The sequence below is a fragment of the Anguilla rostrata genome, chromosome 5 (assembly GCF_018555375.3).
Source record: "Anguilla rostrata isolate EN2019 chromosome 5, ASM1855537v3, whole genome shotgun sequence".
NCBI lineage: Eukaryota > Metazoa > Chordata > Actinopteri > Anguilliformes > Anguillidae > Anguilla > Anguilla rostrata.
Window position 1 is genome coordinate 2138985 of NC_057937.1, and position 14325 is coordinate 2153309.

At 44.0% G+C, this 14325-nt stretch overlaps 1 protein-coding gene across 1 annotated transcript; it reads left to right on the forward strand.

The window, feature by feature from the left end:
• Positions 1-9895: 9895 nt before the first annotated feature.
• Positions 9896-13115, forward strand: LOC135254429 (alpha-2C adrenergic receptor-like). Its single transcript, XM_064334559.1, has one exon. The coding sequence runs from the start codon at positions 10675-10677 to the stop codon at positions 11953-11955; it is 1281 nt and encodes a 426-aa protein (XP_064190629.1). The 5' UTR covers positions 9896-10674; the 3' UTR covers positions 11956-13115.
• Positions 13116-14325: the final 1210 nt, after the last annotated feature.

Below are 14325 nucleotides of genomic sequence, written 5' to 3' on the forward strand. Positions count from 1 at the left end.
AATTGTCGCTAGAAGGAAAATTGTTGCCATTAGAGATTGCACATTTAAATGGGTAGAACGTTGTCCATTCACACATCCCTCTTGGAGACTTCGCAAAACATTAAAAAAAAAATGTAATGAGATTCAAGATGACTTTGAACCAGACAAACTCAGACAGGCCATTGTGACAGCAAGGAAGTATTTTTCAACACCTAAGATGAACTCACCGAATCCAATCTAATATAGTCAGTCTAAATTTTAGATTGCACTGGCCCTCGCTCAGAAATCAATGGACCTCGTCTTGTCAGTGGGTCACAAATGTGCAAAATGAATTCATTAGCTGCAGCAACATTAACACAAATACATTTCAGGCTCTTGTCCTTATTATCTCCAGTATGAAATGTGGCACGTTCTTCCGTTTTATCCTACCTGGATATTTTTCTTTATAAACACCTATTGTACAAGTTTACACGTACTCAAATGCCGGATCAATCCTCATAAGTATACACCGCAACAACGCTCTGTGAAATCAGTGTTTTGCTTTTGGCAAAAAACACATTTCATTATGCCATTGGAAAATGAAAAAAAAAAAACAACCTTATCTGAATATATGATAAGGCTTCTTGCATTAAAGGGTTATTTTAATAAGGGCTCTCCATTATGCTTCATTAAAGCGATGTTTTAATACCTTTAAAATTCACGAGCGGAAGCGTGACTTCATTTAAAAATTAAATAAGAGGGGAAGAGGGAAAAGGCCGACCTGTAACCAGCATTAGGACTGGCTTTGCGTCAGGGTGCGTTGCCGAGTGACGACAGTGGGTAAATCCTGGGTAGACTGGGATTTTACCCGCTCCGCGGAACAGCGGATGAGCTGCCGCTCGCCACGGTCCTGTCGCTCGCTCACAGTCCACCTCTAGGGGTCGGCGTGGGAACCGCCTGGCGAGAGGCATTCTCCTCCTACTGCAGAGTGACTCGTCGGTTTGACCTGGGGAGCCAATGAACATTCCACCGGAGAATGTAACAAGAGCAACCCACAGCCAATCAGAACCACTGCCCTGCCAACCTTAGGATTTACAGCCTCTTACCACCACAAACTATTTACCCAAGCTCTCTAAACATCAACTCTGCATTCCCCCGTATTTGTTCATTTCATGTCGTAACCATAGATGATGCATGTTTGCAAAAAATTCTAGCTTTTCCCCTCCCATGCTGGCTTGAGTTCAGTCTAGACTGCCTTAAATTTATTGCACACAAATTGCATCACATAACATGTTTGTGAGGTATTTAAATAAAAAAACTGCAACCATCAACAGCCACCAACAAGCAACCACCAAAGACCAAAAAACAACAACCAACCACAAAAACAACATCAAGCACAAACTGAATATGTGTCATGGGTGAAATACGAGGTAAAACAAAGTTCTCACAATGGCTATAAAAAAATTTAAAAACACAGCCAGGAAGGGGGCAGGATGTTAGCGCTCAGTATAAATGAGCTGCATTTCTGAATGAATTGCAGCCATGTGTTCAGGAAATAAAAAGTGAGGGAGCGCATTAACGCCGTTTACGTGCCATCAGACACCACACCTGCGCTGGGGAGGCCCTCCAAAATCTGCCCTGTCATCCGCCGTTCCAAGGTCACTCAAGGTCAGCCACTGTGGCTCGGGTGCAGAACACTGGCGTAGGATTACAAAAGACCCCCCCCCCCCCCCCGACTCGCCCGAAAAAAACAGAGAAACGCCTCCTGGAAGAATGAGAGCTATCGATCGGGCCAGCCCCGGGATGTTCCCACGAGGTCCGGTAAACAAAACAAAGAGAGAGAGAATGCCGTGACCTCAGAAAGCAAAAGGGGCTCTTTTTCACTCCTGGAAAACCCCCCGTCCCGGATCAATCCCCCCCCAGCTGTAGGCACCTGGGTTAATCAGTGCAAGAGCGCCCGTCTTCTGACAGAAGTTTTCCCGAGAAGCGCAGCAAAAGGTCGCAGAAGTAAGATGGCGGGCTTCTCGAGAAACTTTCCGTTTTGTATTCTCTCCCTCTTGGAAGCGCAGTCAAGTGGAGAGTCAGCCTCCGGGATCAAGTTCTGCTTCCACCTGGCGTGAAGTCAGCGCTAATTTGGCCGAGGAGTGCGTACATTAAAGAGACGAATTGGCGGCACTTTCAGGTGCGTTTTTCCCTTTGCTGTTTGTTTTAATGACTTGTAAAGTAACACCGTCCCAGCTGACACTGCATTGCCCAGGCAGGTCGTGGACGTGCGCGACTTTGTGGGAAGCCCACGAGGGACTTCGGCGGTGGAATTTAAATCAAAGTACCACAGCCTTATGGGTAAACGCAGCAGGCTTGTAGCATCCATAGTGGCGGAGGATGCAGCTACATCAGCCCAACATCCACTGTGGTTGTGGTTAAGACGTCACTCTAACATCTGCCGCTGTTCTCGATTCTCGATCTTGCTGTATGGTTTATTTATTCAACCTTTGTTTAATTTAACAAGGGTGGTCACATCACATCTCTCTCTCTCTCTTTTGCGAGAGCGCCCACATGTCGTTGGACCAGGCAAGGAGAGTACCGGAGTGCCTGGCGGAACCGTGCCACCATGCCGCCCAACTGCCGCAGGTGAGCTCACACCTGTGCGGCGTCGTTCAGCCATAATTACCTGGTTATACGGCGCACTGTGAAGCCAGGAGCGCTGGCTGTCACTCACCACAGCATTCCGCTGTCTCCTCCGGCGGCTTCCGTACCAACGGCCATTTTGTACTTTCTGTGTTACATTTATATTAAAGTCAGCAGATTCCATTAATCCAGAGCGACTTTCAAAGCGAGAGAACACAGGTGCACTCACCTGATTTATATGAGCAATAGTACTACTTCAACCATACACTTAAAAAAAAAAACTCTAACTTAATTTAATCATTATTGCTGTTATAAACGTCTCCCTAGCAGATGGCTTCGTAAAAATGAGCAATTTTACATATTCCGTCTCTTTTTTCTTTTTTTTTAACTGTTGAATTTAGGATGTAGTCTTACAGTGAGGATTACACTAAAAATCCAATAAGGGGATACAATCCAACTCCAAAGTTGGAGGGAGAGGAGGGGGTGGGGGAGGATAGGTTAGGTCTGAGGTCTGAGGAAGTAGAGTTAGACCTGATCACCTGAACATCATCACACTGAACAGTCTTATTATTTATTGTTTACTACCTATTTAATTAAACTGGAACAACCGCTGTTACTATACTACTAGTTAATTAATTAAACTGACACAATCGCTGCTATTTTATATAACCGCTGCTACTTTATTCTTTATTTATTTTCTTTATTTATTTTATGTATATCGTTACTATCTCTATGTTTGATGTGTGATGTTTAACTTGTTAACTTTTTAACTTATGGTGCTGTACTCACTGGAAACCTGAACTTCCCTACGGGATCAATAAAGTTTCTATCTATCTATCTATCTACAATCGATAAGGGAATTTTAATATAGTGTAAAGTAGCTCTTTCAGATCATTATTGGTCACTATGAATATGCAAATGAGTTTGCCACTTAACGCTGTACTTATAGTTGTCCAGCACCATCCAATCACTGTGAATATCATCGCACTGTCACGATCACAGTTGTGAAACGTGGGCCAATATGTTTCCACCGTAGTATTGTTTTTATCTGTACGAGACATATTCACTGCAGTCAGTGCTCATTCTATTGACGCTATTGTTGGCTGCTTTGATGAGTATTGAATGTGACATACGCATTAGCCCTCCAAGCTGCAGCGCATCTTCACAATAAATACAAAAGGAGAAAACAGTATTATGTCACGCAAGTGTGCGATTGCAGACCCACACGAGGCTCACGCACGACAGTTCATCTCTCAGCCCGTCCCCCTCTCAAAGAACAGCACGGCCTCCTGTGCCATTACCGAGTAACCGGCCAGAAGTTCGTTTAATTTTAAATCATTTTGCGAGAAGTCCCTGCATAATGTAGCCGAGCTCACGGAGCCCTTCATGAATATTGGACAACACGCTGCTGTTTGCTGGGCGCTTGCCCAATACATTTAAGTCGACGATCGTTTATAGAGCGGCACCGAGTTCCCTTCCAGGCAAACCAGCGACCGAAGAGCTAAAGGCGAGGACAGACGAATCAATGCACCCAACAGCAAATTAAATTCCATGAATACATGTGCTGGCCTGGAACAAACAAACAAAGAAGGGAAAAAAAAAAACGGCCAAATCAGCTCTGGATGCACAATGACTCTGGGTTCATAGGCACAGGTGACAGCCAATAGGCTGGCTTCAGTCACAGGCCGGAATGCTGAAAGGCCTTGAAAATGAGGTCCACGCTGATCCCCGAACCTGCAATCCGCAGAGATCGATGGTTTACTCTCCAGTCGAGTGAGCGCATGAATGTTGACGGTAAATTTATCTACAGTGCACCAGGTGCGGCCGAGCGGTTGGGGGGTGTTGCTAAGGGAACAGTTGGTGTAAAGACATGAGAAAAGTCTGAGAATAGCTTCCCGCTCGATTCCTCAACGTCAGATTTCATCAACAGGTGCCAGTCTGTAATTTGGATTTGCCAGAATTCTGCCCTCTAAAATCATGGGATAACTGGACTGACAGTCGTGGTATCCAAGCCTAGGAGACAGGAAGGCTAACGCAATACTGACAGGGCCACGGACATTCCCCAGTGTACTTGTAGAGGGGCAAGGCTGAACATCTAGACATATTCATATCTACACAGCACAGGGAGTTTTCAGGGATTCCCACAGGGCCAAGTTACAGGAACGCATGCAGGAAAAGCATGGGCAGCAATGTTTATGGCTTACTGTGAAACACATTGCCAAGTTACACACTGTGGTTGTAACTTGGCATAATTTTGATGTAATTAATCTGGTTCACACACAGATTATTTTGTAAGTAGGGTTTGGATAAGGGGGTAAATTGTTTTTTTTTTACACACTCAGATTTATTTATAGCTACAGGTCCACAAGGACACATGTATGGCAGAAGCTTTTAAGGAAACACGTGATTTATTGGAGGACTTATCTGTACACATACTTCCACCATACATCTTTCAAATCGTTTGGGAATCTCTAAATATAACATATAAATAGTTACAAGTAGGACCGGCTCAGCAGAACAAATTAAACACTCCACTGGGAACTATCCAGAGCGTGTTTAATAATTAAGTCAGAAATGCTCTCGTTAGTTGACACGCTACTGTCAAATCCCAAACCTGAAAATGCCCAATTTAGTTTGGAAAGCCGCCCGCCCCCAGCCACATAGTTTATGAGAATGACACGCCCTTCAAACAGCCACTAAATCTCTGAGGGGGATCTGGCTCCTGTACTCTTTAAAATAATAAATGTCCCAATAAAACACCCTTCCATGGTGAAAGGTGACACTACTCTCCCAAAATGATGGATGGCTAAGGCTATATGACACATTTGATATAAAAAATGACTTCAAATCCAAAAAAACAAAGAAAAAAAATAAAAAAAGATCCAAACCAGGAAGTAAAAATGGTTGATCATCTCACTGTCTGAGATCATTACACATCTTTCTAGAATGCAAATGTACTGTTTTCATTTTATAAACTTTTTACTAAACTGTGTGATTTTCAACTTCATAAGTAGAGCTACAGTACAGCAGGACTTTATTAAAAAATCATTTTAAAATTAAATTTGCATTTTTTTCATTTCATGGATGAGAACCATACTAGAATACTCTCACTTGCAGAATACTGAAATCAGTTTGCAATCAAATCTCGCAATGTCATTATGAAGAAAGAAGAAGAAGAAGAAGAAGAAGAAGAAAAAACACACGTCTCCCACCCACAAAACAAAACTCACCCCAGGACTGGCCCAGAACTTCCAGCCGAAACGACCGTCTCTCCTCTCCGTCTTCATTCAGAAAACTGCGGCCATCTGTGATCGTCCTGCTTGACTGGCGAGGCGAAGACACGACGCCCAGAGGGGGTTTAAAGCGCTCATCGCTTCGCGTTTGCGACCCGTATGTTCTCCCAGAACTCGATCGGCATTCAGAGTCCCGCTGGCCTCACTCTCCGCCGCCCCCCCCCCCCCCCCCACCGCCCCCACCCCCAACCCGAGAGCCGGATTGCCTGGGCCTTTAGGCAGTACGCGATAATATCCTGTAAACCCTGCAGGTCGTTTAGACTCTCGGGGTGACTGTCTACCAGCCACCCACAGAGCACGCACGTCCTGAACACAGAGGTGCTGATTCACCAGGGCTCTGGGCACTGTCGGATAGCATCCTGTTCTTAGCATAAACACCGCAAAAAAAAAACAACAACCCTGCAAGTCATTTAGACTCTCAAGGTGATCGTCTACCGAATTTCTCGAGCAGCAACACACAGAGGAGTCTGGGAAGGAAGCATGTCCTCAACCATAGAGCTGGTGGTGGTGTGGGGGGGAGGACAGGGCGCTGGGTGTAGTTTTGGCTCTTGGCTGTTTGGTGCTGCAACACAGGCTTGTTTCCCCTAATAAGATCCCAGATGAAATTTCCACGAATAAAAAGACAGACGAACCTGAAGGTTCTGAGGAAAGCAGAAATGATGTAATTTGTAGAGAATCCTGTAATGTGGAGTCATATGCTGGTTCTGAGCAGGGGGCTTTATGGATTTACTGCCAGCACCACCAACAAGATCCATATCAAGCCAAGAGAAAACGCAGGAGAAAACCATCAAATAAATCCACAGGATCATCTACAACAGACCTCACCAACCCTGCTCCTACCGAGCCACGAGGTTTTGCTGGTTTTTACCTTAACCATAAATCACCAAACGAGTTTAGACCCAATAAACCAGGCGATGAGAGTTAACTGTGCGGCCAACCGCTTCCGGTAATCAATGAAAAGCTTGGTTAGCCATGAGAACCAGCAGACCCCGCGGCTTTCCAGGTACAAGTCTGAGGACTGTTAATACACACGACATTGAAGCCTTGATTTATTTCACCGTCACATTATGCTTTGGTATCACAATCACATTCACCACGAGCAATCATTTATACTTCAAGGCAGTTAGTGGATTTTGATGGATAGCGCAGGAGGGTTATAATTACTACCATTTTCAAAATTCCGCCCGTGTTTTTTTTTTTAAACAAAGATATTGATTTCGACCTTGAATTTCCACAGCACGTACAAATGGGTCGAAGTTAACGGTGATCTGCTGCAGGGGAGATCCAATACACGTTCAGACTTTGCATGCCTCTTTAAAATCCACCCAGAGAAACCGGGAACTTCTCTGCTGTATTATAACAACCGTCTGATTATATGAGAGACGGACAACTCCAGGGTCGATGGATACGGCCTAGGCATATCTGCAGCCCTCCAGCTGCAGGAGGAGCCATGTTTGATTTTCCAGGGATACAAAATGGCGGCACAGGTACAAAAAACGAACACGTGATGGGCATCTTACCGTACAAACTGCATCGAGTGCTGGAATCAGCAAGATGATTATGGGGAAGTGATGAAGCTCCACTCGAGGGGCTTGTGTCTCCACCGCAAGCTTTTTTTTAATCCATAACGAAGCTGAAGACGCATCAGGGCAATCACATCCAGGTGTACAAAAACTCAGAGGGCGTACGTGGTTAGAACACGGAAGCAGTGCTGCTAGGGGTTCATCAGAGGTGGTCCACTCTACCGCAGGGTTCTGTAATTGGAGAGCCTCGGTTTCCATGGTTATGTTATAGCTCCTGACCAGACCCTGTAAATAACAGGGTGGGTATGGTGGCCTATTAAAGTCAATGAGTGCACTCTGGCCATAGTGGCACTGGCTTCTACTGCTCCCCTTTGTTCTATAAGAAACAACAACCTGGTTGTGTAATATCAGTAAAGGTGGTCGCAGTGTAGCATAATGGGTAAGGAACTGGGCTTGTAATCTATCTAAAGGTCACGGGCTTGATTCCTGGGTAGGACATTGCTGTTGTACCCTTGAGCAAGGTACTTAACAGTATGTATCCAGCTGTATAAATGGATGCAATGTAACTGCTATGTAAAAAGTAGTATAAGTCGCTCTGGATAAGAGTATCTGCTAAATGCCTGCAATGTAATATGTGGTGTTGAGGAAAATGCAGAAGGATAACTCTGGGATGTTCTCACAGCGTCAGAGTAAAAAAGTTCAAATTAAGAGCAAATTAAATGGCTTCGTTAAAACAGAACTGCTGTATAAGATGAGTTGGTACACATTCAATGTACTTTATGCACTTTAACATGTTCTCTTGTCTGAGTCTTGACCCACCCCCTTATCCCTTATCCCTGCTCTGGTTGTTGAATGAGGTGCGCTTTGTTAGGGTTGGAGTGAAAAAGAACAGGAAGGTAGATCTCCAGGAACAGGGCTGGACAGCCCCGCACAAGCCGCTGGAGATCACTGCAAGAAGGATGCCAGGACCTCAGGCTAAATGCAGTACGTTTGGGCAGGAGCGCAGCGTGAGCCGCTCCTGGTGAGGCCGCTGTCTGTCTCTCGGACACACGCTGAATACCCGAATGTTTTGCCGACGGCTCTGCTTGTTATTCAGGGCGAGCGAATGCCAGCTACACTGCCCAGGGAGCACGGTCAATAAACAGGAAGCTGCTGCAGCGCAACGCCAAGTGGACACCACAGAAGACATAATTATTTATTGTGCTAAATATGCAACGCATACGTTTTAAAGACCTGCCAATTCAGTTTGTGACCCCTGTAGGGGACATGATCTTAAACTCAAGAACCATGTGGTCTACTATGCCGAAACCAACACATTACATTACATTTCATTCACCTGGCAGACACTTGTATTCATAGCGATGAACAATAAGTGAATACCGAAGGTTACTACAACACCACAAGAGACGTTCAATAAAAAATAAAAGAAAATTTTTGAAAATACTTCCACTGGAACATGTTTTTTTTTTTGTCATCCAAGGCACTTGAGTTATGTCAAAAAAAAATTCTATACTTTAAACTTTTTTCTGCTCTGGATCTCAGGAGGATTTATAAGACAGTGGGGTAAAAAAAATAAAAATAAATAAAAAACACCATTTCAGTACAGCCACAGAATTATTATGTGTCATAATTTACAAACGCTATTATCAATTAGTGACTGATTCCTACCTGCATACCGCTATGAGTTTTCAGTCAACTCACATACATAGCTATGCAAGTTTGATAATGGAAAATGTCACACGATAGCCTACATGATGTAATTTGGCACCTCTGTTGACATAAATCAACAGAGTTGACAATAAATTACATAAATGATGGTGCTCCTTGTTAATTGGCATGTAAACCTATCGCACAAACCTCAGAACAGGTTATTAAACTGCTGTAAGTGTTCAGTTGAAGGACCCCTGTGCATAAAATGTACATACATATATTGCTTGTCCTACAGTATAACACGACAGAGGAAAAAACTGGAGCGACATGTAGACTGCTCCTGTGTAGTTTTAGATGTATCCACTGAATGATGTCTGTCTTGGCAGACGGTTCCCCGCATTCATGAATCAATAATAAGCAATATGTACAACATTTACGAAATGTGTGGATCCGCTTAAAATCGCCACCTCCCGACACACGGCCGTCCACATTTTTGAAACGAGATGCTGTCGATAAACTCGAGGACCTCATTAAAAAACGTGCACCACACTGCTACATGGTGCTTTAGAATTAAATTACATTTGAAACACAGCGTTGGTTAATTTCTTCCTTTCTACCGGGGTTCTGGTTTCATTTAAAATCCGGAGGTTGCGCAACATCGCGTAATTGGCAACACAGCACAGGTGCACATTGTGACCGAACAACAGACCTAATCATCATCTTTGGTCACTCTTTTCATATTTGCATGAATACTGATCAGAATGCACCCCGAGCGGCGATGTTACAATAGTGACCTCCAGTGTACACTGTGACAACAGGAAAGGAACGATGCGCGGGTCTCGCAGCGCACATGATGCGTCTGATATATAGGTTTACCCGTTTAATATCGATTGCTGAAATAATCAAATTGCATGCCATAAATCATAATGGGCCTTTTTGTCATTTCTTACGCGGACAACAACTGTATCTGGCACACAACTTGCACATGAGGTGATTATGATAAAGATAAAACTTGGATGAGAAGAGAAACGTAACATACTCGAGAAGTTGTTTTCAAAAATAACAATAACGGTGACATAATGGTCAACACTTGCCATTACTGTAATGAGAACGACACCTCGTCGGGAGAAAAACGCAGCGGGGCATTACCGTCGTCTCTTTACGCATGCTTTCCCCTTTCCATGTTAGGGGCGGGTCGGAATTGAGTTAGTTTAATGCGAAGAACACGTGGATATTGCGCTGTTGGCAGGACTCTGATGTTCAGCAAGGGCAGTTCGCCGCGAAGCCGAAGCAGTGCGTCGAAACGGGGGAGACGCCGAGGACGCGCGGATTTAAAGACAGTTTAAAAGAAATGACTGGATCGAACGTATGACGGGATGTTTCTTCCGAAGTCATTTCACTTCCACGTTAGTTTGATGAAACGCGCTTCAGCTGATGGACGAAGCAAGGGCTCAAACTGCGATAACGCGCAGGTAAAAGAACGGACCACCCCAGGACCAAAATGAATATCTCCGACAGAAATGTGAAATTGCACGGAGTAGTAGCTACGTCGGGTGACTAACGTTGTAGAATAAACATTTTTGGAATACGTAAAGCGAACGCCCCCCAAAATATCAAACAATATGGATTTCTTAAATTTCTCCAGTGGGATCAACGCTTCGCCCGTAATAAATGTTAATTCCTCGTCTGAGGAAGGTCAGTACTCTCTGGCGACCATCGCAGGACTTGCGGCACTTGTGAGCTTTCTCATTGTGTTCACTATAGTGGGAAACGTCTTGGTTGTCATCGCGGTCCTAACGAGCAGAGCACTGAAACCGCCGCAAAATTTGTTTTTAGTTTCTCTGGCGAGCGCAGACATTCTGGTGGCCACCTTGGTGATGCCGTTTTCCCTGGCCAACGAACTCATGGGTTATTGGTTTTTCGGGAAAGTTTGGTGCGATATATATTTGGCATTAGACGTTTTGTTTTGCACGTCGTCCATCGTGCATCTGTGCGCAATCAGCTTAGACAGATACTGGTCTGTTACACAGGCGGTTGAATACAACCTAAAAAGGACACCCAAACGAGTGAAATGCATGATAGTTGTAGTTTGGCTAATCTCTGCAGTGATATCATTCCCGCCATTAATATCGATGGACAGAAACAACGACGACGCTCTGAACCCCCAGTGCGAGCTGAATGACGATACGTGGTATATACTCTCCTCCAGCATAGGTTCGTTCTTCGCCCCTTGCGTTATCATGATACTGGTGTACATAAGAATTTACCAAGTGGCCAAAACCAGAACGAGGACAATGTCCGAGAAAAAACAAGGGACCGACGGCTCTTCGCCCGCCGAGAACGGACTGGGTAAGACCAACTCCTGCAAAGTGAACGGCGAGAAGGAGAACGGGCACTGTTCGTCGAAGGAACAGAGACTGGGTGAGGAGGACGAGATGGACCTGGAGGACAGCAGCTCGTCCGAAGGCAAAGGCAAGAAAACGAGGGACCTGAGCTCCAGACGGGACCGGCGGAGCAGCCGAAAGAACAGCTCCCTGTCCAAACATTCCAGTCGGCTGTCCAGAGCTAGCAACAAATCAATGGACCTCTTCTCGTCCAGGCGCAAGAGAAGAAACACGGTCTCCAGGAAGAAGATCTCTCAGGCGAGAGAGAAGCGTTTTACTTTCGTGTTGGCAGTGGTCATGGGGGTCTTCGTGGTCTGCTGGTTCCCGTTTTTCTTCAGTTACAGCCTGTACGGCGTCTGCAGGGAGAGATGCGCTATCCCGGACCCGCTGTTTAAGTTCTTTTTCTGGATTGGCTACTGCAACAGCTCACTCAACCCTGTCATTTACACCATATTCAACCAGGACTTCCGAAGGGCTTTCCAAAAGATTCTCTGCAAATCATGGAAAAAATCTTTTTAAACGGCTTTTGACAGTCACGGTAACTTGTGTTACAACTTGCTTGCGCTACTGAACAATAAAAGCGAAAAACAAGCAGAAACTAAAATTAAACAAATAAACAATGCATTGAGGGGCGAAGGAATTCTACTGATATGTTGACCCTGATAATCTGAACACGATCAGTGTAAGTTAAGATATGAAAACGTTCGTTTTAAAGAGTTGTTTTTAACTCTTGTTGATAAACGTGAAGAACCTGCTCTGTTTTACTGTTACAGTCACACATTGTTGCTGTGAATCAGCGAAACATGCTTTACACTGTCTGTATTAAACATGTTTTTTTCTGATGAGTTTTGTACGGGCAATGCTAAATATGAAGAGGCGATTTCATATTAACCACCTTTGCACATGTCGCTTTGCTTTTTTGTGACTTGGAAACGCGGTTATGTGTGAGGCTCGTTTCTTTCCCTGACGTGACGACTGTGTGGCCCGGCCCACTGGGTGGCGGATTGTGTCACCTGTCAATCCAGCGCATAAGGCAGCCTACAGCGCGATAAATGTGTCTGAAATGCTCACCGTGCTTGGGGACTGCACATCGATAGCAGGACCGCGAAGAAGGCGGGATCCGAATAGTTATACTTTGTGGTTCGACCTGTTATTTGTGTAGCATATTTATTTATTTTCACTGAACGCCATCTAATAAATATGAAGACAATGTGGTTAGCATTATTTTTTTTTAGCGTATAGCCATCGGCAGGAAACATTTACTTCATCTTCTCCAAGTTACAATGGGTGTCATGTTCGTGAACAGCGCATTCGTGAATACGTTTTGACAACACCGTGGTCTATAGACTATCCTATTTCGTATTAAAATATTTATTTTATACCTACATAGGAAGCTCCACCTACATTCGCACACGAAATCAGACACATTACATTGGAAGCGTCCGCTATTACTTGATGTTGATGGTCATCAGAGGTAGCGTCAGTGTACCGCAGTCTGAAAAGCGATTAACCGAGGCACTGGTTTAAAACGGAGAGGGGGAAATAGTAAAAGGATTATACGCATTATTTTATTTTGCATATGGCAACAAACACAATTCAGCACTTCAGCGTGAGCAAGCAGCGAACAAATTATTAGTGAACATTTAATTAGTATATCACAATATATGTTAAAAAAAGAACGCATTTACAGTATATGAGTTCATTTATGAGTCGAAGTTAATTCACTTCACTGGTCTTATGTCAGTTACCCAAGCTCAGAGGAGCACAAGCAAGTGCAGCAGCAGTTCACATTATGCAAAATGTCTTTATTCTAAATTTCAGAGTGTAGTTTAGGCTATACTATGCAAAATGAAGTCATTCTCACAAAGTTTTACAAAATTGTTCGACTGGAAGTTAAAAAGAAGAGAGCTATTTCTACCGTGTTTTTAAAATTTATTTATTAATGTATTTATTTCTTAACACTTGTTTACTTTGTTACTCTGTCAATGAAAATGTGGGTTGAACGTCAACGTCACAACAATCATAATATTTCATATTTTTTTCTGTTGAATGCATTTGTTTACAGACCTAGCTTTATGGTTTAATTATACAGTAGTATACAGTAGGCCAGGGGAGCTGGACTTCAGTCCCGCACGGCTGCAGGATCTGCTGGTTTTTGGTGTTTCAGCACTTAAATGATGAAGTCACTGATTGTTTAAAGAGTCCAAACGTCTTCTTTTCCAAGGCCCTAAATTGAGCCACAGATGGACAGAAACCATTATATTTGCATATTTACAAAGCTTAGCTGCTTCCCAACTCGGGATTGTTGAATAATTGCAATGTGTAACTGTCAGTTTTGTCTAAGGTTTACCACTGCAACTTATATTTTTATTGCTTAAATTTCCATATATTTGCATTATGATTAGTCTATTTTTTAATGCATAACCATGGGCATGCATGAAGGAACCTCCCATTTTAGGACTCGCTCCATTATGTAGAAGAAGAAAAAATCCATGGATTCTTTAACATGAGCACCTTACTTTTTCCCCGCCGAAGGACTGGACAAGCAAAATGAACCTGCCATTCTAGCATCCAGCGTTTGGAAAGAGGTGGTTTCACTGTGCTTGTGTCAGCCGAGGAACTCATTAGCAGATGATGCAATGGCAGGGTTGCTGAAACACACAACTTCCCATGCTCCAAGAAGACAAGCAGCAGGACACTGAAGGTAATTTTGAGCCAACATGGCGACCTGTGTCCTGCTAGGCGGTACAGGTAGCGCATACTAGTAGCAACAAAACCGAGCGGATAAGAACCACCGCATGAAGACTGCTTTAGCAACTCTGTACAAGACATTCAACATTTGTTATTTGCCTAATCATATATCAGTTGAAAATAGACTGTGGTGTGAGG

Bases quoted from the DNA above. Each gene is read 5' to 3' on its own strand.
- LOC135254429 (XM_064334559.1), top strand. From the start codon at position 10,675: ATGGATTTCTTAAATTTCTCCAGTGGGATCAACGCTTCGCCCGTAATA.